Source organism: Barbatula barbatula, assembly GCF_947034865.1.
Source record: "Barbatula barbatula genome assembly, chromosome: 19".
Taxonomy (NCBI): domain Eukaryota; kingdom Metazoa; phylum Chordata; class Actinopteri; order Cypriniformes; family Nemacheilidae; genus Barbatula; species Barbatula barbatula.
Window position 1 is genome coordinate 20,892,629 of NC_136782.1, and position 24,849 is coordinate 20,917,477.

Below are 24,849 nucleotides of genomic sequence, written 5' to 3' on the forward strand. Positions count from 1 at the left end.
GCCAAACCACTGAAATGCACACAAAACAGTGTGCAAGGTGCATTAGGACCTGTTCCGTGCCCGGAACGTTCAAAGAAGACACGCGCACACACGTGGCCCTTTCACCTGCGTTGCCTTTCATCTCTTTATAAGAGCTGTCAATTGTTTATCAAAAGGCAGGAGGGGACGGATGCGCGGCCATGAATTTGAAAGCGCACGCAGAAAGGTCCGTTTTAAAATGCATGACAGGTTAATGGTAAGTTAGAGTATCATTAGTCCCCGTTCATTCACATTTAAAACAGGCCCTCGCTTCAAATGACTAGGGAGCAGTTTTTATTTTGAGAGGTAATTCATATTGTAATTATATTTTCAATCACAGTTCATTAATTAAGACAAGTCCCGCTCTGTAATCACGCATTTCATCTTCTCTGTGATTTGCGGGACAATCTCTAGCGTCAGGGAGAATTATAGGGTCTGGGCAGCTTGCGTGTCCACTTCCAACACGGATCTTGACGGGGGACAAAAGATCCATCTATCAGTAACTCCTGATTTACCACTTTCACAGAAATGATTGCTAAGGGGTTTTCATCCCAGCAGTTTAAAGTATATAATTGTATAGGCTTATACGCAACTCTCAAACAAATATTTTGCTTAATATTAGCAATGTTGGATCTGTCGTCTCCAGAAAGTACAAGCAGTTTTACTCAAATATTAAAAAGATTTATTAATGACTCAACCTCTTTTTATGAAGGTCACTTTGGAAACAGGACAAATAAAGGTTCAGGATTCTTAGAAATATCACTTACGGTTACCCTTTGTGCAAACATTTCGGTCAAGTTACACTAAACAGGGTTACACTGACATATAATGATTTTAACAAACGTACAGCACATTTTCAACACAGAATTATTCATCGTTTGAGATGTGGTGAATCTACATTCGTTTGGGAGATAAACAAGTGCTATAGTGCTGTTGTGATGCATATGCACTGTAGGATAATGTCAAATTAAATAAACTCGTGAGTGTGAAAGGGCCGTAAGTGCTCATAATTGAAGAAACATCCACTTACACATTTATACCCAAAATTCTGGGAAATGGCGTGAAAAAGGCTGCTAGGAACAATGACTCAAATGGCTCAAAAGACGTCAGGCACAATTGCAGTGATGGAGGCTTCTGATAAAACGCTTTGGTAAAAATGTTATTTGACTCTTATGATGTCACAAATTTGAAACAAAAACAAGACATTTACTGTAAAAAGAAAATATGGGACAAGAACTGACCGGTGAAAATTTTGTCTTTCAGTAATATGTATTTTCGCCCTGTAAAATTTGGCTCTGTTCGTTTCATGCTTAAAACAAGAAAAATATATATTTGTCAATAGGATAAGAAAACTGATATTTTTATGCAAATGTGTGTGAATATTCTTCAACATGTATTTTATTTTACAGGAATATCATTTACAAATATGTTGGCAGTGGATTGGGTAGGACTTTTGATTTTTAATGAAGCTAATGACTTTAAAATCTATAGAGATTTCTACTAACGTTAACTGATATCAAATCCATTCAGTTCAAATGTATTTCCATAGAGCTGTTCACTATTTTGCATTACAATTACACAGTATGCATGGTATTATTTCAATTCTTTACATTAACTCGCATTCAGTTTAAGGCTTCATTACATTCATTGTCTAAAAAATTAATAAATAAATACATCTTTAATGTACACTAACCCTCTCTCTTTCTCTCAACAGGTGTTGTTCTGGCTTTTGTTGAAACTAGTAACTTTGTATTAACACCTGTTGCATTATTGCTCCTTTATGATGCATCGCTCATTGCTCCCTGAACTCTGTGTAAGTCGCGTTGGATAAAAGAGTCTGCTAAATGACTAAATGTAAATGTAAATCAATGGCAAAATTTGGGTAACATATTAATGGACAGTACTTTCCAGCTGCGGCCTATGTGATACATACGTGTTTCCAAGGTGGAGAAAGTTATAACATTTTGACTGATAATTCGCGTAGAAACATATAAAAATGAAATGTTTACTTTCAAACATAATAACTAATATCATCTTAGACCAGATGAGCAACACATAGAGAAATAACCGAAAGCCACAACAAAGCCATGCAAACATTTTGGTTTGACCAACCATCACAACCTTCACAACATGATAAGGGCTCCTAAAAGTCCTTTCTTATTCATGTTGATGTTTCACCAAAATCTGGTCCAAAAAAGAAGAAGAAGAACATAAGGCTGCATAGAAATCTCATTGCATATTTGATCAATTCACAACAATTCTTCGGTTTAAGCCAGTGAGCATTCAGGCGTGCTTTGGAGATCCTTCATCATTAAATATGTAGCGAGGGATGAGCGTTAGATAGGTCTTACATTTTGCCCAAGGATTGATATTGGCATGTGCCGTGACCACATTAAAATGCATCTTTCTAAGACTATTCAAACGCAGATTTGTTCCTAAAGGAGGAGACACAGACACAGGTATGAAGAACATCATGCATAGTACGCCATATCTCACCAACTTGCCAATTATGACTGGACTGTTACCATGGAAATGTCGTCAGAGGTAATAACCTGTACATTGATGTGCATTGATTGGTGAGAGAATGGATTTTTCAAAGCTCAGTAAAAGCATTGGAACAAGGTGTTGCCATCTGTCATGGTCGGATTCTTTGCTGATGAGAAGTGTACCGTATCTTAGGGCTCCGTCACTCTGTGAATTTATTTGTATTAACTTTACAGTAGTAGTAGGACACTTTATGCCTACCTGAAGGGGAAGCCACACATAAGCTTGAGTTTGAAACAAATCCGGACAGAGTATGTCTGTCATTAAAACAGATTACATAAAATATTACACGAAGCCCCCATTTTGTGCCAATGCCGGACGAGTTCAATGCAAAGTTCAAGGTTAGTTTGTAAAATAATTAGGCATCCCTTACTTCTAGCCATTTTCATGTGAAAATCTTTACCCAAGCACACCAAAAACACGTGGTTTCCATGCGCACATACTTTATATCAATTAAACTACCATCCATCACATTCAGATACTGAACTTTTTCTGAAGCTTTCCTCAAAGTATCGGCAACATCTGAAAGACATCTGAGCCCTACCTGAGACAAGTGAGACTGTGTCTTTTTCCCATGATACAACACTGACGTAGTCCTCTACTGAGGCCGGGATAATGCACTTGAAGACCGCCGTATTCCCTCGCATGACTCTCTGATCGGCCACGCGAACTGTGTACGGCTCCCGGAATACTGCAGCACAGAGGAAACTTGAGTAAGAATGGGTTTACATTTTCATATGAAAACAAATCACAGCACTATTTTATGAAATTTGGGGCTTTGAGTGCAAAACCCCCAATTTATTTAACGTATGATCAACACTTTTTGAAATATAAACATTGACAATTGTACAATGCCAACATTTTAACAGTTTTTTATGTTCAAAACTAAAGCTTGTGGCCATTTACTGGTTGATGTACCATAGATGACTGCAATGTAAAATAAAATGAGTTCACATTGGCACAGAAAAACACTGACCCAAATTCCAGCATTGTCATTTCCACACATGACTGACCTGAGCGAAAATTCATTAATATTTCAGTGTCTGTCCGTCTATCATAGACCTGTCATCTCAGCACATTTCTGTGAACACTTTTAAGAACTGTGCAGTAGGTCATTTACTGTAAAATAACTACGGCATACAGATTGTATCATTCTTAAAGGAATGGTTCACCGGAGAATGAGTTATAAAAAATGATATCCTAGCATTGTAAAGCAACTGAAAGGGGCCGACGTTTTTGAAGCTCAAACATTCCCCCACATCCATCCATCATAAAAGTAATCCAGAGGATAAATAAATGTCTTCTTGTGCGAAACAATTCATTTGTGAGAGGAAAGGATTCATAGTAATTGCTTATTTAGCGATCGTTATGCTGCATATTCATGTAAACTGAGATCCTGGCAAAGTGGCACCTCAAATCTCATTGGTTCATGTGTGTCTCGTGACTAGTCGTAATCTGCGTTGTGACGGATGGAGCTTTGAAAACTTGGAGCCCATTCAATGGCAAAGTTAGATTAATGTTGTGTATTTATCAACAGTTGCATGATTTGAATGAGACGACTGACCGGCCTTAATGTGGAGATCTTGACTCCTGATCTTTCCTGAAGGGTTTTCAGCTGTGCAGTAGTATGTATTGTCATTGATTAGGTTACTAAAGCTGGATGGCAGAAAGCCGAAGATCTGCAGCGTGCCGTTGGGGTGCACATGGCGGATGCCTGGGACATCGTAGATCTCCTCCCCAGTGGCGAGGTACCAGCGCAGCGTGGCGGGGGGCACAGCCGCGGCAGGACACGGCACCAGTGCCCCTGTGGTGCTGGAGAACACTACCTCTTGCAAAGATGCATTGACAAAATATAAGCTGGAACGTATATCTTCACCGAAAACTGTAAAGGAGAACACAGAACAAGAGTTGGTTAGTGAGTAAACCTGAACACGTAACTAGCAAAGTCTATTGAAGGAAAGTCACCGCATTTGGCAGCCACACCTCTGGGCAGCTGTTTCTTCTCTATAGTACATAAGACCAGATCCTATCTATGTGAATCATTAAACTCGCTTAATAAGACCGCCTCCAGGCTATCTATGGAGTCGCTTTGTATGGCTGTAAACTGTTAGCGATGCTAGCTAACAAGAGCTTTGTTCAACTTCATACAGTGCAGATCTGCGAGAAAGAGTCAGGTGCCGACTGTCCTGTATGCTTTTGATTGCTCGTGTGGTTGCATGAAGTCCAACAAGCCTGAAGGTACATTTCATTTTCGCAAGCGTCGGACAATAAAGCAATCCCGGCATGCAACCTGCTCTGTGTTTGCCCTTCGAAAGGAGGGGTTCAGTGACCAGTAGCCCATTATCATTTGAAGAGAAGCTACAAACAGATCTGTTTTTGAAAAGGTTTTTACACGACCGTCAAGGAATTTTAATCAAAGTTTGTTTCAGACATTTCATGAAGACCCTAAAGAATCATACACTGGGTTATTTTCAACCCATCGTTGGGTCAATAATGGACAAACCCAATCGCTGGGTTAAATTAACGCAAATATTGTTTATATTTGACCCAACAGTGGATTAAAACAACCCAGCAAAGGTTCATTTACAACCCTTTGCGACACGTATGATGCTTTTTTGTCATTTTGCAACTTGACAGCTTGCTTGCTTTTTACTCTAAGACTATATTTGATCTTTTCCTGGTTGATTTTCCTGAAATGTGTTTCTCAATAAGCTTAACAAAGGCGCTATGCCGTTGATCTGCCTGATGACTAATGGCAGACAATGAGTTGTGTTTGGCTCAACAATATTTTTTTCGGTTCTGTTTAGTGAAGATAGAGGATATGAACCTACTGATTTTCATTCTATTAAGAGTATTAAATGAAGTTTAGTTATCACATTCGAGATTTCCAAATCCATGTCTACATTATATCCCTCTTCTGTCTCAACAAAAGTATTGTGGTTTTCTTTACTGTCCCACGATGCAATTACGGTTAATAGTGCAACAATAGATATTGAATCTTTCATCCCTGTTAAGGATGGGATATCTCAAACTAATAGTCAGATAACCACTGAATTATACAATTAAATGATAAACGTATGGTGAATGCAAATACAGACACTCTGTGGTCAACAATCTTAAGGATAATCTTAATTAATTTGTTCATTTAATGACTAAGTGGTGTCGTGCCCATGCAACGACGGCACTCCTTTCATTTCTTTGCCATAGAGTCTATCTGAGCTCCGATCTCTGTTTGGCAGTAAATGGCTCACCAGTGACAGCTGGCAGCGTTTTTCCCTCGGGACGAAACATTTTAGCACTTCATAAATTTCTAACAAGGTTTCAAATCGCAGCAGTTTCAACCTTTTCTGAGGTTCAGTGGCTTTTACTTACAAAGCAGAAGGTGCTCATAGATGAAGCGGCACGTTCATAAACACATGTGCGCCCACATGCTCAGATATATCACTCCAGTGACTGGGATGCTTGATAAACAAACACAGACGAACAAACAAACAAAACCCACGAACAACTGCTCCTAATGGTGATAATCTTTACTGTGGCAATCTGAGGCATATGGTATCATTCATCAAGTGGCACGCTGAAGCAGCCATCTGTTAAAATATCTTGTTTTGCCAGCGAGAGGCTTGGCGAAGCGTTCGGTCTGATATTAAAGAGCGCGCAAGCGTTCTGCCGTTTTATCAAGAAGGATTTTCTCGCTCGCTTTGTGGTGAAGCAAAAGCAATCATTGTCAATTTCCATTCCAAGTGGAATGACGGAGTCTTTCTGCTAACTAAAGCATGTGATTCAACATTAATCAGCTGGCACGCCGGTTTAAAGACAAACATTCGGGCCTCGGGCGCTAGTATTAGGACCCGCTGATCTAGGGTCCATTTAAATTCCATGTGTGTCCACTAAAAATGAATCAATTCTAATTAAAATGTTCATTCTCCAAAGAGAACGGCGTGTTTCATCCAGAAAGCTGGGATAACCCAAGTTTTTAAATGTGCGTATAGGTTTGTCGGCAATTTGCAACTATTTTTTTCAAATGCATTTTTGGTTATGTACACAATTTACCGTACCCTGATTCGTTAAGGTCAGCTTATAATAAAGCTTTATAAGCTGTCGGGTTAGATTTCATGGAAAATGTTTACTTGACTTCAACCAAGTACATTTTGAGTTTTACACGGAGGTGGCGATAGAAAGCCGATGTAAGGTTTAGCCATTGTGATAGACAGGACCAAATACAAATCTAACAGCAAATGCAACATTCAATTCATCTTGGATTGGTTAGATGTCATCATTTACAACACAATGGCGCTTTGACACTCAACAACCCAGAGGAAAAATTCCTAATTGTCATCATTTTTCAACAGATGAACTGTAAAGACTTAAAAGTGACACTGTTCAATAATGTATTGTGTACATTTATAATTAACTAAGCTTTTTCACTCTCCTCGGGTAAAGCTTTGGAAGAAAAAACACACTCTATTCAATATTAAACTGCTCTCTCTCATCTAAAGATCCAAATGTCAGATTCATCTGGTCTTTCTTTTCTTTGGAATTGGAAAGGAAGAAAGTGTGACTGGGATGGCATTTGACTCTAATGCACTGGCCTTGCTTTGCCTGTAGGCCTTTAATGTCGTGTCACCTGAGGCGTGGATTCCACCTGACAGCTGACAAGAGCGCCTAACGCCAAGCCAAGGTGACTTTAGGAGGACATTTGAAAACACACACATGCAGCTGGCATGAAAAACACAATTACCCTCACCAACCAAAGACAAAATATAACTTCAATGTGATTTGATGTGTTTAAAGGTTTGACTAGTTTAAAACTTGATCTCACTGGAAACGTAACTATTATACGAAGTGACGATTTTGTATGAATTCATACGATGTGAATCATAAGAAAGTATGCTAGTTGGAGAAAAGCCCCATTGCTAACTCCGCCTAAAGATAACTTTGCTGGGGCGGAAGAAGATCCTACATAACACGAATGAATGAGACAAATTAGCCACTTCATAAAATAGTTTGGAATTGCCATTAGATTATGTATTTTCTAATTTAGTCCCATTTAAAGGACCAGTGTGTAATTTCTGGACACTCTATTGATAGAAATGCAATATAATATGCATAGGTGTGCCTTCAAAGGTGTGCATAGAGCGTACGCAATGAAGCGTTATGTTTTATTACCGCTGTTCTGTCAGCCGTCGTAGTGTTTCGAAAGTGGGAGGGTGGAGTGAGCCGTCGGTTGCAATTTTGCCACTAGATATTACTGACAGGACCTTTAATGTTACCCCAGATTACCAAAGTATATGTGGGCAAATCCAGCCTTATACATTTTGTGTTATTAATGTGACATGTGTATTTGTTACCAAGAAACTGAACAATCTGTTTATATTTAGGTGATAGAGTCTAAATATCAGAAAAATATCAGCATATGAAAAAGTTTTCTATTTAAAAAAAAAAGGACACAGTTTTTGGATGACAACTAACTTTGTAGGATTTCTCTGAATTAAAATGTAAAAAACATTTACATTTAGTCATTTAGCAGACGCTTTTATCCAAAGCGACTAACAAATGAGGCAAACAATGGAAGCAATTGGAAAAATATAAGGACAACAAAAAGCAACTGGTCTCATATAACCTACCACAGTATACAAAGCTGAGGTGTTTTTTTATGGATAAAAGAGTAGAAAAGCGAACTAATCGGTCCCGACGGAAAATATGTACACAAAAATGTATTATAAATATGTCTTTTAATAACATCTATGACATTATATTTACGAACGATTTTACCAATTTGCCTGTTTGTAGCGTTTGAACGTCGTTTCTTACTTTAAGGCCGAAACTAAAGAGCTTTTCCTCGCGGAAGGTCTGCATTCTGTAAAAATGAGCAAATAAAATATTTCTTTTCACATTTTATGTCCAGTTTCTTTCTGATGTACAAGCAACCAGTTGTTATCGAGAAATAAGTCAATTGCTTGATTTTTGTAAAGTGTTCAATTCTTTTTGTATTTTTTATGATATGGCAAAAATGTTGGGGATATATTCCTGACAGGTCTTATGTGATTCACCAGTACGAAATGGCAATCTTTATATCTGGTGTGAGCATATTGATGTGAGAAAGACGGATTGGAATCAAGGGCTGTAGGAGCTTTGGCTGTAGTGGCATCATGCTAAAGAGCGGTGCCTTTGAGAGCAGCAGGAGATTAACTTCACGCCGCTGGCAAAGACTGCCAATCACAATCTAGTGGTCTAAGTGAATATCTACATTAAATTTAAGCCCAGAATTTGCTAAATGTGACAAAGCAACTTACTGTAAAATTGCAGAATATGCTGAACATGGACAAGGCTCACAGGGATCAAGAATACAACTACAATTTCCTCTTTTATTATTAATATTTGTTGCTCCATCTTGTTGTTATATTTTGTATTCCTTTTACGAAACTGATGTAAAACAAAATAAGTTAATATAGATGATTCCAATTAGTTTATAAATGTAAATTTTGGCGATCAGCTTGGACATTCCTCATATATACAGTATGTCTATTTGACAATAGGACTATTCGTGTGTTTATATATCATTGGTTAATTTGATAGTAAGCTCAATTCGTTTCCAGGTAACACGCATACTGATAAAAAAGTCAGAAGATCTTCACAAAAAGGTGTGATTTTCTTATACAGTATTTTCATTTTGGTAGTTTAATGTAAATTTTACACATACAGTACTGCATATCACACCGGAGAAAATCTAGTGATGGCATACTTGATAGAGGGGTTAAAAATAGTCTGAAATCACAGCGTGTCAGATGTTTTCTTTAGTTAATGCCTTTGATTTTAATTGCTCATGTCACCTAATCAGCGAGGGTCAGATTAAGGCTATTAGCACGCATTATGTTACCAGCCAACTTACACGTAACTCACTTTATTAACTCATCAAAGCCCCTTATTTGCATTTGGGGGTTGCTACGTTTATTTTGGGCCCCGGGTATGATACAGAAACAGGCTCGTGTTAACGTATTAACATCATACGGTTAAAAAAGAAAAGCAATGATGCATTTCATTAAAAACATACGATGAACAATAGTAGCTTTAGAACGACCAGTCAATCACACACAAGAGCGTTTATCATGCTCAACACAACAGTGTAATTGGGCATCTCAAACAGCTTTCAGGACCACTGATGCATTTGATCTGATTAAAGGTGCAATCAATGCTGAGTAGCCCAACGCATATACACAAATTCATCTATTCCTGCATCATTTCAACTTGACAAAACACATTTTTGGGGGTTTTCTTTATTTCAACTTTCATTTAACGTCTTAACAAAATAATGTGCAAAAGCCGCCAAAACTTGCCACCAGAATGCTTCCAATAACCAGAAGAGCATTTTGTGATGCTACAGTCGTGGGTTTGAACCCCAGGACACGATGTGATAACTCGACACAATGTGTCGCTTGAATTTACTTGAAGTTTGCATAAAAGCATCTATACATACGGATTCCTCACTGAGACTGGTGAAAGATGCTGTGTGTAAGTTATGGAGGATCTATTGACAGAAATGCAATATAGTATACATGATATGTTTTCAGATGTGTATAAAGACCTTACATAATAAAGCGTTATGTTTCTACCACGGGTCCCCTTGCATGGAATTGGCCATGTTGTTTCTACAGTGGCCCTAAATGGACAAACTGCTCTACAGAGAGCGTTTCGTAAAAACGTTATCTTCTTCGGCAAAACATCTTAAGTCTGTGTCAGCTGTCGTAGTGCTTCAAAATGAAGGGTTTAGGGGTCTGAAGTGAGCCATTGGTAGCACTTCAAAACCTCACCGCTAGAGAGCGCTACATTTCACACACTGGACCGTTAAGCAGGTTATTACAAAGCCTAAAGAGGTGCTTTCATCTCAACGTGATCTTATTTTGCAAGGTGGCAAGGCGAGTCGTACACAACCGCACACTTAACACGTTTACGATACATTTCGGCATTGAATGAATCATGTTTAGATGGTTTTCTTTCTTAGATGTTTAACACTAAGCTTGCGTCAGCAAAAATAAAACATACATTCATAAGGAATACATACAGTACAGCAAAAGAAAGGCATAGTCACAGTTTGTAAAAGCCTTTATATTTGAGCCAGTTTCTGACCAAACCTCAAGTATATGGTCCACAAGCTGTTCATGTTTGATCCCGTACAACGGCTTGTGCCAGGTCTGGTGGGTAGGGGCTGCACCGTCTGCCCTGACACCGCTGAACAGGATCATGGGATATCTGCTCCACAACGACAGGCTCTGTCACGGGCCCGGGGTAATTAAAGCTGCACTCAGTCAGCACACTGCCCGCGGTGCACCGGTTCTGGGGGGAACAAACGGGACGCGACAAGGTGCCGAAGGCGGCGACTGGGGGCGGAGGACAAGGTAGGGGCGAGCGGGACAGGGTTTTTGCCACTGCGAGTATGCACTTCTCTCCTACAACCCCCAAAGGCTTTAGCACTCGCAGCACTTGCCAAATGACTGTCTCCCAATTTGCTTTCATGAATATTAAGCAGGACATGACAGACGAGAAAAAGCCCGCCGTCTGCTCGCCTGTGATATGTGCCGACAGATCGGCTCTCTGATGTCTGGGAAGGGTAAAGCGCGCGGAGTGCGGCCCTGCGGTGCGCCTCTGATTCCCGTTGTCATGTTTTAAACGGGCGAACGTGAGCGGCTCATTAAGAAGCGACTTGGCAGCGGGCTGAGATCGCGGAACAGGAGTGCTGTTGACTTTAATGTCTGAATTTGCCTTGCTGATGGCACGAACAAGGCTGTTAGTCAGGCAATTTCAATCTAAGCACTGTTTAGAAAAGCCTGCGAAATCTATTAAGGCAAGTCGCTTCGCAAAAGTAAAGCAAGATGATATTTATCAAGCCTACTGTCAGCTCGGATTTACAGAGCCGCACAGCTCGTGGACTGACATCTTTTTCTTTCAGGAATGATTACCAATTATATCATTTAACCTCTTATTCTTATTCACTCTTTGCAGACTTTTATTCTGTTTTAATCACCCTTGATTATATGAGACGAATATAAAAAGCTTCAATCATTTTTAGATTGATGCCCAGCAAGAACTCTCAGCTTTGATGGCACCGCGATGGACAAACAGTCTGTTGTCATGCAACATTCAAAAGCAAAATTGTGCTGAAATAAGAATAGTTTTCGATGAAGCGGATTTTACAAGGAGATACCTTTTCAAATTTACTATTAAAAGTAGGGTAGGCAATTTTAGAGAGGCTAGCTTCCAGCGTATGATGATTCCTTATTTCATTGAAATAATCAGTACTTTCTCTACTATATTTTGATGATATACAGATCCCTAAAATGTTATCTAAATCTAAAAGATGTACTTTGCCCTGGAATGGCGATCCTTTCATTTATAAATGAATCGAATGCGTTTCTAGATCCAGTCAACTGTGGAAAAACAAGCCACAGCCTTTATTTTTCCAATCCGATATTCAGTTTTACTTAGTTTACTTGTATTTTATCGATTTAGACAAAAGAAGAATCGACATCCTAATACTATTTCATCTTTAATGTTAGTTGCATCCATGTTAAGATGACATTACCTCCATTTGTTTTCCACGTTTAAGTGCATATCTAATCTTGGCGTTCTCTAAATAAGCGTCTGTTTGTGGACAGCGGCAGATGGAATTAAAAATGAGGGGACACAAAAGCGTGGGAAGTCAAAACACCTCTGTTAACATACAGAGAAGCCTCTATCTAAGAGCTCAAAGCGAAGACTATGAGGCCGGTGTCTAGATAGGCCATCCTGCCTTGACGGTTTATAATGATGCACAGCATCTTAACAAACTAGCATCCTGTCTTCATTAGAGCTTCAACAAGAACCCTCATTGTGGCCAGCGCAACTCCGGATAGCTGCCTCTTTCCCCTCCTTGGCACATAAAACTGTTCTGGGTTCAGTAAAAGACTTCCTCTGTGTTGTCTTCATCATGGTGCAGGTGTCTATTTCAATGGCATCTGCACACATCCGTCTATTTGAGCTTGCAGGCTGATGCCCAGCTCGGTTAGCCAAACGTCGTAGTCTGCAACTCGATACACCTGGTCATTACTGGGGCCTCGTATGAAACAATATCTTAGTATCTATATGACACAGATCGATGTTGAAATCGACTTCATTACATGTGTTATAACGATGAATGTACAATGGCATCTTTGTCAATGTATTAGCATCAGCTCCAATAGATTCAAAACCAGATTGAGCAATCGGTTTCAATTTTTAATCAAGTAAAACTACAAAACTGACACATAATGAAGCTAACTGCACAGTATGCACATTTAACTGCATCGTGCTGCATTATTGTTACAAGACCTCGTAGCATTGTAGGCCTATGCAGCCTCACATACCCAATTCTTTGCGAAAGGTCTAAAGCTCATTTTGGCCAAGTACCGCCCACTTAGACAGAAAACGCTGTCTTATTGACTCGTGAAGCCATCAATCATTTTTGTGTGCTATTTTGGGGTGTAACAAAGCAATGATAAAGGCCCACCCTAACCCTGCCCATAAACTTAACGTCACGGGGCAAAATCAAATCCTAATAAAAGCACAAATGAGATTATAGGAATTCACACGAAGCTACTATCAGATTTGATATATTATATACAAAATACTGCATATGTTGGATTGAAAGTTTTGCTGGGTGACACGAAAAAACTCGTCTATGAACACGAATGTCACGAATTCCCGTAAGACTGCGTTGCTAACGAAAATGCAGAAAAAGTATATAATAATATGATTTATATATCAATATAATTAACACCCTTTTTAGTAATATTAATTAGCTAAAATTGTATAATTCTAAACTGAAATCATATCTTGCAGAAGCATAGCCATAGGGTGACCATAAGTGCAATTTTTCCCAGACATGTCCAGGGGTGCGTTTCCCAAAAGCATCTACCAGGGTCGCCTGAAATAATCGTTCCAACGATCACTCGGACTTACGGACATACGGTCACCCTACAATAGCACTGCAGTAGTCCATGAGTATAGGCCTGCTGTAGATAGCGCAGTACCCCCGAGCCCCCCACCACACACACACAACCTTTATCTTACTACTAAAACAAAGAAAAAGAAAGAAAAGGTGGAACTTGAATGTAAGTTGCAAAATACAAAACGTATAGAAACGTTTAAATCGTTATATCGCAACAACAACAAAAAACAAGTGCATTTAAAGGAAACGGAGAGTTTTTGCACCAAATCCACATTTATTATCTGTTTGATGTATTTCACACTGCTCTAATGTCTTCTGAAAGATGATGCTTCCCTCTGTGCATACTGCATACTCTTTCCATCTGAAGTTGTCACGTTTTTGTGTCTTGGTGTGCACTAGCAAGGTGACAGGAGACCGCCGCTCCACACAACCAACCAGCCAGCCGAGCGAGCAGACACAAATATATTCAGAGCATTTAGTAGCCTGGATTAATCGAATTATAATTTAATCATCTGATCAAACAGCAATTAGCATAATCACTTGTGGGGAACAGCTGATAGAGAGAAAGAGAGAGAGAGAGAGAGAGAGAGAGAGAGAGAGAGAGAGAGAGAGAGAGAGAGCAGATAATAAACCTCAGGCAACTGCCGCTCTAATGAGACATTTAACTGCTAAAACACACATCAAAAAGCAACATCTTTATGTTTGCTGGAGTCGAGACAGCTGTTATGAGCTGAAGGACAGCAATGCGCCTTATATGAAGCCATTTGAAGAGAAAATCTTGCTTTCAGTTACTCTAATGATTTAAAGCATCTGATAAAACACTATGGAAATCTGCAACACGACACGTGCGAGAAAAATAACCACACCTTAACATTACAGTGACCACGATCGTGGTTTGAGAAATGAATATCAGCCACTGTTTGTCAGAACAAAAGCGTTACAATCAACATATGGTGGGTTTACCATCCGTCAAAAGTGATTAAGTGCTTAACGTGTCAATGATACTACAGTTTTCATTATCTGCAGAGGATGCAACACATGAATGATGAATCAATGACAATGATAAACCCTTTGTGACAGGTCATTAAAAAGGCCAAATATAACAGACGTCTCCGTCTATGCTACGTTCAAAAATATATCACAACATTGAGAGAGCAAAGTAATGCTCATCACTCCTCTGGGTGTAAATCAGATATACCTCGGCCAGCATGCTTCTCCATGGGTCTCATTTAAAACGATTTTGTAGACATACACACAGACGGGTGTTTAAAGTACGGTGCATGGCATTTTCAAACAGATATTGATGACAGATCCATTTGGATGAAAGATATTACGTTATCATCCGTGCATATCCAGCCTCCAGGTATAAAGAAACGAACCACATCATCTAAAACGTTTATTTATTTAATGATTTACTTATAAAATAATAAACTAGATATAGAGAATGAATAAGTTAATTTAAGAGAAAAACATATACGTTTGTGAATGTGAATTTGAGAAACAAATTTTTAATATTACATTGTTTTATATTATTAATATTTTTCTTTATCATATAAAACAGCATAAGAGAGATTTATCTTGTTAGTTTTTTTTTCAAAATTGATGCTGTGACGCTGTAGGACACATTTGCATATTAGTCTGTCAACTCCCTAAATATATTGACAGGTAAGGTACACGGTTTTATTCAATCTTTTCAAAAATGCATTTTAAATAATGTGTATTTTTTGAAAATTTATTTCATATTCATTTTCATTTTTGAATATTAAAGTTATGTTTTAACTGTAAACGCAAGAGAGAAATGATCTGAGTTGATAGCTAGACGCATTGTTTGTGATATGAGGACACTGCATTTAACAACTACCTTTAATTGTATTTAATAATACATTATTTTGAAATATAATTGTTTACTGACCTTTAATTCTCATAAATATCGATGTGTATTCAACAAAATTAAATCTCTAACTGCCTCCAGCTAAAATATAATAAATCATGTGAAGGATACAGTAAAAGAAATTCATATCTATTGAATGAAATGCAGTAACTTGTGTTGTCCTCAAAATGACCTCTAAACATGTTTCCTCCTTTAACACGGCTTTCACCATTTCTTCTGACGATTACAAACGAAACATCTTGTATTTCAGAAATTAAATCTTTATTCCATTTCGTGATGGAGCTGCTATTGAATTCATTTCGCTGGATTCTGCTTAAAGTTGAGCATTCTGCATTATTTTTCAAAGATGACCGGAAATCGGTGGCCGACATTAAAGTCAGTGGGAGGTTCGAGTCATTCAAAGTCTCATCTTCACGACAGTCGGCAGTTATACCACAGACATAAAACAAGAAAATAAAAAACATGACATGCATGAATTGCTTTAGAAATGGCTAAATAACAGAACAACCGTAAAGGAGGAAAAATACAAATATCGAGTGCATTGCAATGTTCGGATTTGAATTCTGGTGAATGGGGGTTGGTGTACACTTACTCAACGTCTTTAAACAGGTAATAGAGGATTGGAGGCCACAGGTCTTCCAGGACTATCTAACAAACTTGAACAGATGGGCCCCTAATCAGCACGCTGCTTTAATTGCCCCCAATAGATTAACTCCCAGCAAACACACGCTTCTCACAGCCAAGTGAAGTCAAATCATTTCTCCACTTCCTCCTTTAGACTTCTCAACCGATTCCCAGACTAACTTGGAATAAAGTCATTATTGCCCATCACATCATTTTGATTACTTCATATCATTTTTTTAGGACGAACGATCCTGTGAATAATCTCCAGTAACAACATCGCATGTTTTTATACAGGATTTAGACGGCTGAGATTATAATCTGTCGTGCCAGCATGGACAACAAGTGGCGGATTATACCGTTTGAGCAAGAGATCGGAGACGGTCATGTTTCGCCGTGTTGTTGTTGTTAACGGTTTGAAATGATGTGCAAAACTTGCCGATTTAATTTCCACTGTATAAATGGTGATTAAGTGCGGATTATTTTTGATATTGATATTCAGGCAAAACATTGAACCAGCAGAATTAAGAAAACATAACTAATGATATATCATGGACAGACATGAGGAACAATAGATAAGATGCCAACAGAGTGCATGCTAACCTGGATACCTATTTAATCTGCACTTTTGTTATATGTCAGGGGTCATGCAATCACGCAACGGCCTTATTTGATGAAACGCGCAACTATGGCTCTCATAATAGAGGTTTCCATGGTGACAGGCCAAGCAGCATGCGATAAACCTTCTAGAGCTTGAATTTTCTAGAATGCTCTCTGAAAAGAGAATAGAATAACGGGAGCTTGTTTTTCCTCATACCGTTGACCGAGTATCTTACCAATGCTTACTGATATTTTGTACCAACATCTGATATACAAAGCATTATTTTTTCTCGACAGACCCACAGTCTGATTTTGTTTTTTATGTACGAAAGAAAGGCAAGGGCACGGAGACAGAAAAGGAAATCTTGTGAGCGGCTCATTTGACTATCTGCTCAGTTGGGCCACTGATGGTGACTGATGAGTTCTCGCTGTTCTCTTATGAGTTTCAGCTGAGGCAGGGGTGGCGCATTTTCAATTCAAAGTTATTACAAAATACATCTCAATATTTTCTTTCTTTAATATCAGCCCCAGGTGAGAAATACCTAGGGGAGCTCAAAGTGTGCAGCTCAAACAGCAGAAGCAGCGGTACATTTATCTCCCTCCTCTGAAGAGGGGGATTATTTTCCGTTGTTTTCCGAGGGCGAGCTTTCGCAACAACCTCGCCGCCTCAAAATGACTGCCATTCATAGCATCACATTGAGGACTCGTGCCAGCGTTTGCTCGAAAGCCTTTCTTATTTCTCTTTCGAGTACGGGTCTCTGATTCTTCTTTGGCGTCGTGCAGTAACCTTCCTTCAATGTTATCTGCCTGCCTGCAATATTTCGTCGAGATCAGTCAATTTTCCTGCCTGCCTTCAATCTGTTTTTCTTCATCCTCCATGGCTCCCTCATTACGTACACACCCTTCCATGTTTTCGCCAACTGACCATCTCTCTAGCACTGCCGAATCACACCTTTATACACTTGTGAAAAGATGTACGTTAAATAAGGAAGGAAAAGTCGTGCTTAGTGCACGAACGGCCTAAAATTGTACATAACAATTGATTTAAATTTCTCTCTGCACACACATGCATCCACGCAGGCGCAGTCCCTTCAGCACACACACGGCTATTAAGGCGTTGTGTGGTATTTTTCTTCCTTGCATGTGTCTTATGGACACCTTTTTAACTGTTTTCATTTTTCACATACCATCAAATTGTGTGTACGACGTGCGCTGTGTACAAAACATTTATTTCCTGCGAGCTATTTAAATACAACCAAGTAAGCCATATATGTATTCCAAATATAAAAATGTTTTCATGACCAGTATGAAAATGATTTTATACGAAAATATTTAAATTATGGAAAAGAAATGACTATTTGTTTTTTTTTCTCGGCTATCCACCTACTGTGAGGGCTCAAGTGCACAACAGGGGTACCTTAGAAAAACGAAATAACTTAATTTGATGTACAGAGCTGAAATGTTTTTATTTCACAATTGCACCGGTGCCAGCAACATAGTGTAATGATTACAAACCATATGAAATCAACAAAACACAATCCATCTGTTTTTAATTGACTAATGTAAGCATTGCGATTTTCAATTAAACAAATTATTGCTGCCCACAGTTAAATTGCATTGACATGTAACGTGACAAAAAAAGGCAGGGCGCAATACAGACTGGTCTTATATAAAATGCGTCAGTCATTGTAGATTTCCGAAATGAAAAAATGAAGAAGTGAAAACTACGAAATGGAAAATGAAAACGCAAAATGCACGGACGAGGTGCGTCTGCAACACTCGTGTTGATGAAGCAGAGGTCACATTCATTAACATCTCCCCATGCGTAAAACAAACGACAAGAAACCTGTGCAATAGCTGCTGGAGGCCCTTGTGTGCACACAGATCATTAAATAAAGCTTTCGCGGTACACGGTGCTTAGTTGACATCATCAATGTCATAATGTGACTAATAAGGCGTTTCAATAAATGATTAAAAAGAGAGAAAGTCTCACAGCCTAGGTGGCCACCCATGACACCATTAAAAATTCATTTGCATACAGCTCTACTCACAGGACACATTCCCCCCTAATGTCGTGCTGAGGGTAAATGAAGTTTGAAACGAGTGCGAAAAGAAAACGAAGACTAACCATTCAGGATGCTCTGGAGAAAGAGAAATGCCAATATCCACATGCCCCGCTCCGTTCAATCCCCAAGCTAGATTTTCCTCTTTTCACTCCGCACACTTTGCTCCCTGCTTTTCCTGATCCCCGACTCGGAATGCCAACGCTTAGGTTCAAACAAAAAGCAGTCCAGCCTTTCTTTGCCAATGACTTGCGAGTATCTCCACCGTGCGTATTATTCGTGCGCTTTTGCGCCCGGTCGTTGCGCATGAAAAATGTGCGGACGTTCTGGTGTGATTGTCTTGGTTAAAGCTCGGATGCTATCCGGATGCTGCTGTGCTTCAGGGGGGATGCTGGGTGCAGGTGCGATGCTGAGTCAGGAGCGTCTTTCATCAGAGCAGGTGGTGGTGCGGAGGAAAAAGAAAACTTTCGAAACCAAAAACAATGGTGCCGTAAGAACGTGTCACTTGAACCATGGGGAACCAAGCAATTTAAAAAAAAGGGAGGAAAAGGAACTAAATAGGGAAGAGTAAATCATAGATGTTTTATTAGAAGTGGGGACGGAAAGAAAGTCCGGAGAAGCTGAAGCGGCAGGAATTAAGGTGAGATCCCACAGTCAGACCATCTTCTTGAGCACCTCTCGCCGTCCAGCAGGCTGCAAGCAGGCGCATCTTCCTCCTGCGTGGCGCTTAAATCGCATTGGTCCGTGTGCTGCTAACCCTCTCTGCCTTAGAGCATTAGAGAATAACCCTCTCTCTCTCTCTCTCTCTCTCTCTCTCTCTCTCTCCCCTGCCTCCAAAGCCCGACTCACTGCTGACTGCCTTAAAGGAGCCGATGCGCTCCTCTGATGCCTGATGAGTAAGGACACACCTATCAGGTGCGCATTTACTAAAACAATTGTACCTTGCAAACCTTGCATTTTTAGTTGCATCCCTACATTAATGTGGACTTTTAAGACCAATTGGTATGGTGTGGCTTTTATATCTATATTAGCTTTAGACCTGAATGCTATATCAAATATTTATAAATGCTATATTGAAAATTGCAAGACAATTTTAGACACAGTTGCATTTTAATTGTTTTCTAACATTATAATTAAATGACAACCCCCAATCCTAAATATACAGTTTACCAGTCTTTCGTTGCCAAACCTAAATACGCACAAGGGGCTTATGCAAGCTGTATGGTAACTGTATTGAATTCAATAATTATGTGAATATATTTTTAAATAAATTTACTGTAAAATGTTCAATATAAAACTAGTTGAAAAGGCCTGAATAAAAGTGTAACCATATAAGAATGAAATACATTGTGTGTTCAAAACATTTTGTGATGTGCCTTCCTTAAAATGCATGCCAACATTTTTCAAAGGCTGAATCGTCACAGCAAAAAACAATAGATGAGAAAATTGAAAAAATGGTACCTGTAAAAACCTATTTTATATATGTGCTAAAGTATACTTGTTTTCCAGTGAAATTATTAAGATCATGTGCGGCCTGAACCTTATGGATAGTAACACCTGTGAGTACAGCATCTGTGCCCTAAAACAACATTTTACCTCTGTGTCTTGTTATATGAACAATACATCTGTAATGACACAAATCCATGAAGACTTGGCATTGTGAGAAAGCAACTCTTGTGTACAACTGTTGCAACAATGCCAAAATTCAATAGCATTGGTTCATCTATTCTAAACACATCTGCCTATTGCTGACTTCCAGAGATTTGTTATGAACCATTGCAGTGTGCTTCTTTTATGGCAACCTACAGCATGACAAAACTCTGGACAAATCGTCTCGAGAGTGTCGTGTCTTTACTGTCGTACAGTCACATTAATAACAACTGAGATACCAGTGTGCCAGAGCTTTTAGCTGGGATCATACTTGTATGTTGTGACAAGCAACAATCATAAAGGACCATTTAAAATCATACAGTGTTGTCTGTGGCTTTATAAAGCCCAAACAAATATAGTTTGTTATACAACAACTTTGATTTTCTTAAAAAATATGAAGAAACACTTTCAATGTGTCACAATATATTTAGCAGACAATGCATATGTCTTTAGTATTACTAGATTTGATTTGAACAAAGTACTATGTCTTGTTATAACAAGGCACTTGAGAAACAGGGGTCTAATGGGGTCCCCTGTGTTTAATGCTTTTCTTGTCACTGACAAGCCAAAAGGTAGACTGAGATCCATGTACACACTGTGGGATCATCAGGCTGCTGTAAAATTAATCCAAGCCATTCTGTGTATTTCGAGAAGAGAAGCAGGCTAAGCACTGAACCTTGAGGCACTCCGTGCTTAGCTCAGCAGTCGCCTGCAGGACACCGTGAAAATATAAAAATGTTGACATTATACCTTTAAAATGGCATAACAGAAAAGTAACAATTCACTTTTATTAGCTGTTTTTTGCTTTTATTCACTTTTTGAACATACAGTAACTGCTCCCTTACCTGTCATCTCCACCTTAACAACGTTTTTAACAAATATATGAAAAAATAAAACTTTTCTAAACAAAAAAGCAATGAAATACAATCTTATGCTTAATTGTTTATGATAACATGTTTTTATTTTATTAAAAGTACTTCACAAAAATGTGCCCTGATTTTGGATATTTCACAACAAAATTCTTCCATATTGTGGCTTTAAACTGTTTAGGCGAGATTTTAAATGGTTGAATGGTCTGAACTGGACACATCCAGTATAGATTTACAGCTTTTGGGTGTGGAACACGGCTCAACGCAACACGATAGCGGTTCCATCTGGTATAGACATGGGCTAAATGCTGGTTCAGAATCTGTCAGACAGCACAGCAGTATTAATTTCTCTATCATGCTTGAATGAACAAAAACACACAAGATTATGCCAGAAAGCACATTTTGTCTAGTATTTACGCAAGCACACTCTTCACGTGAAATAAAGTCTTTAATGAATGCAAAGAGTAGTGAAAATAGGAAGCGCATTAGACCTGCTTAGAGCGGAAGCTCTTAAAGGGGCCGCATTCTTAAATGTGCTGCTGTGACTCCTATCACTAATGTTAATCAAATATAAAAATGTATTAATGTGATTTTGTAGCTTTAATGAGAATTCTTCTGCATTTCATGTATTTAGCAGTAAAGACTGTAAAGTGTTTGAGAACTTTTTTTATTGTCTGTATTTTCCCCACCTGTTAGATAGGTAGACAGATAGGAAGGGGACACTTAATGGGTTTGATTAGTTGAAAAAAATATATATTTAATAAAGACATAAATTGTAAAGCAAACAATATTAGAATGTTTTTATACTTTTATACATACAATTATCCTGTTAAATAATTGTGTTTTTCCTACATTAATTTGGAGATAAAATGTGAAATTATTATAATGTAAAAGTTTATTTAAAAACATAAAAGCTGTGTGTGATTAGTAAGTACGTTGTTTTAATCGATTGACAGCACTATAATTAACATGTTAAACAAAATAAATAATGTATGTTTAATTTCACTATACGTGTGCGATTAATCGCAATTAAAAAAAAAAATCTATTGACATTTCTAGTATTTTTATTATTTGTTCTTGAGTGTCCTTTATTGTATTTTACAAATTAGGTGTAATATTTTCAAATATGCGATTTAACGACATTTGCATCACACTTGCATGTATGTAATACATGCAGTATTAGTATAGTACAACGGAAATTAAGAACATACTTACATTGCCGTATATACAGTATCCAAATGGCATAATGTCTCCAGAGTTCACTTTAAGGAACTATGCTTCGAACCACAGGCTGCAAGCTGTAGTTTCAACCCTACATGTTTCCAGATGTTCACTGGAATGATGGTTTTGGGAAACTTATCATTAACCAATACTGGTAACAATGTCAATTTTGGCTAACAATGCCTTTGGCAAATGCGCTTTATTATATATCCCCCCAGTGGTGAGAATTGTTTCAGAAAAATAGTAACAGTGATCAATTTAAATCAGGATTTAGGCCACATTACAGCAGTGATACAGCACTTCTTAAATAATCCAACGGTGGCTGCATTTCTCTTTAAGTGTTATTGGATTTTAGTGCTGCTTTTGATATCATAAATCATGGCACTCTAGTCTGAGGTTTCAAGTTTATTCCATTTATAAAGCATATTTAAACAAGAGCTTACCAAAGTACTTTACAGAAACATACTACATAAAGAATAAGTAAAGGTACAAACATCACCAGGCATAACTTGGCGATGTTTTTAAAAAGCATTTAATGACAGAGCCAGTCTAATATGAGCCAGCAGGCTGTTTGGGACCAGTTACCGCAAAAGATCTGTCCCTTTTGTTTTAAGGGGGAGTCTCCGTTCTCCTGGTCTCAGTGTTTGAGATTCATAAAGAACCAAACATGGAGGGAGTAGGGCAAAAGGAAGACAGTGACCCCGCGGATGAGCTGGTGACCACGGTGGAGCTGGGGCAGAGCATAGTGGATGGAGCAGGCCTGGCCCAAAGTCGGGCTGGCTTTAGAGGAATCCAGAGGTTTTATCTTTGGAGCGCAGGGATAGCCATAAAATTGGCACAGAAAAAACACAGAGCATCCATCTCCGCTGTGGAAACCCTGTCCACGTCTGGGACCAACAGGGTTGGGACATCCATGGCTGGGACCTCTGGGTACACTGGGATGGCCATCTCAAGGACTGGCACTTCTGGGATGACTGGGTACACAGGCCCCAACGTGAGAATCTCTTTCCCCTTCTCGATCATGTGGAAGGGTGCATTGGGAATGTTTACTGTTTGATAACGAACTGTACACTGTAAGAAGTGTTAAGATACTTGTGTTTATTTTTGTTGAGAGTTATTTTATACTTTAAAAGAATAAATAGTTTGAATGTAATGGATAGAAAGTCAGGTTTTAGTTTAAATGATTATATAAAATGCAATACATAAAATTTAATAAACGTGATAAGGTAAGCATTGTCCGTTGACGAATGTCTGTGACAATACTGTATACTGTATATTGTATGTCTTCTGTATGTCGCGCACTCATTTTTGTTCACTTCTTTGGAGTGTTTGGAGCCACTTTCACATATCACAATATTCCACATGTTTGTCATAAGCAACCGTGGATGCGTTTCCCAAAAAACGACATAACTCGCTTGTTAACCACCATACTACGATGCATCATAGGGGAAATTAGCGATGTAGTCACGACTGTTTCCCCAAACCATAGTAACTCTGTCTGAGATCAAACATTTGAAACAAGTTGGTTAAACAATCTAGTTGATGACGCCATACAGCTGGTGAAGTAATGACGTCCACGAAAAATACATTCAGATCGAATTAATGTCAAATTCTTGCTGTAAATAACATACATTGCATTTAAAGACGACTTTTGTTATCCTATTTATTGTGATCTGCACATGCGCACTTTTCAAAAAACAGCGCTTTTCTTAACAAACCAAAAGATGTAATATTACATTTGTATATATTTCAAATGATGGATGTGGAATGCACTGCAATGTTGCTGGATAAGTTTACTCAAAGGCATGATGCATGTAAGTCTACATGTCACAATTAAAACGAACTATGCTTCTAACCACAGCTGTAGTTCCAACCGCAGAACTTTGCGATGCTGCTTGCGATTGATCGTTGGAACGATTGTTTTGGGAAACACTTGAATCGGTGAACTATAGCGTAACGACGGAACTTGCGACCGTAGTTGCGTAACGATACTTTTGGGAAACGCAACCCAACTTTTGTTCAGTAAACACACACTCACTAGTTCAGAGACAGTCAGTCAGTCATTCCTGGAGAGTGGGACCCCTTTGTTTTGACAACTCCACTGAGGCCCAGTGTTCCCTTACAACCAAACACACCGGGCTATCAGTGGCCAAATGTCAGCCCGCTGACTCCCAGACGCCCGCAGTGGATCGGGTTCCTCTTTCACTACACTGCCCATTAGCCAAGAATAGATCCGGCTAGAGGAACGGCATATGATCTTGTTTGTTACCTTAAACAATTGAGCCAATAAAGACACAAGGTGCGTGTGGCAGACCAAATATAACAACATGTAAAGTGACCCTCTACATGTACCATCACCAATGCACCATTGCCAGAAATATGAATAAAAACAATCAACGTGTATACTGT

General features: G+C 38.8%; 1 protein-coding gene across 1 annotated transcript in view; it reads right to left on the bottom strand.

Moving 5' to 3' along the window:
- Positions 1 to 18,808, bottom strand: part of dscamb (Down syndrome cell adhesion molecule b) — a gene marked incomplete at its 5' end in the record, with an annotated part of 95,545 nt that extends 76,737 nt beyond the window's left edge. The window contains 3 exons of the mRNA XM_079481533.1: positions 3,107 to 3,253; positions 4,127 to 4,444; positions 18,766 to 18,808. Of these exons, the coding sequence (XP_079337659.1) occupies positions 3,107 to 3,253; positions 4,127 to 4,444; positions 18,766 to 18,808 (508 nt within the window). The remainder of the gene's footprint in view (positions 1 to 3,106; positions 3,254 to 4,126; positions 4,445 to 18,765) is intronic.
- Positions 18,809 to 24,849: the final 6,041 nt, after the last annotated feature.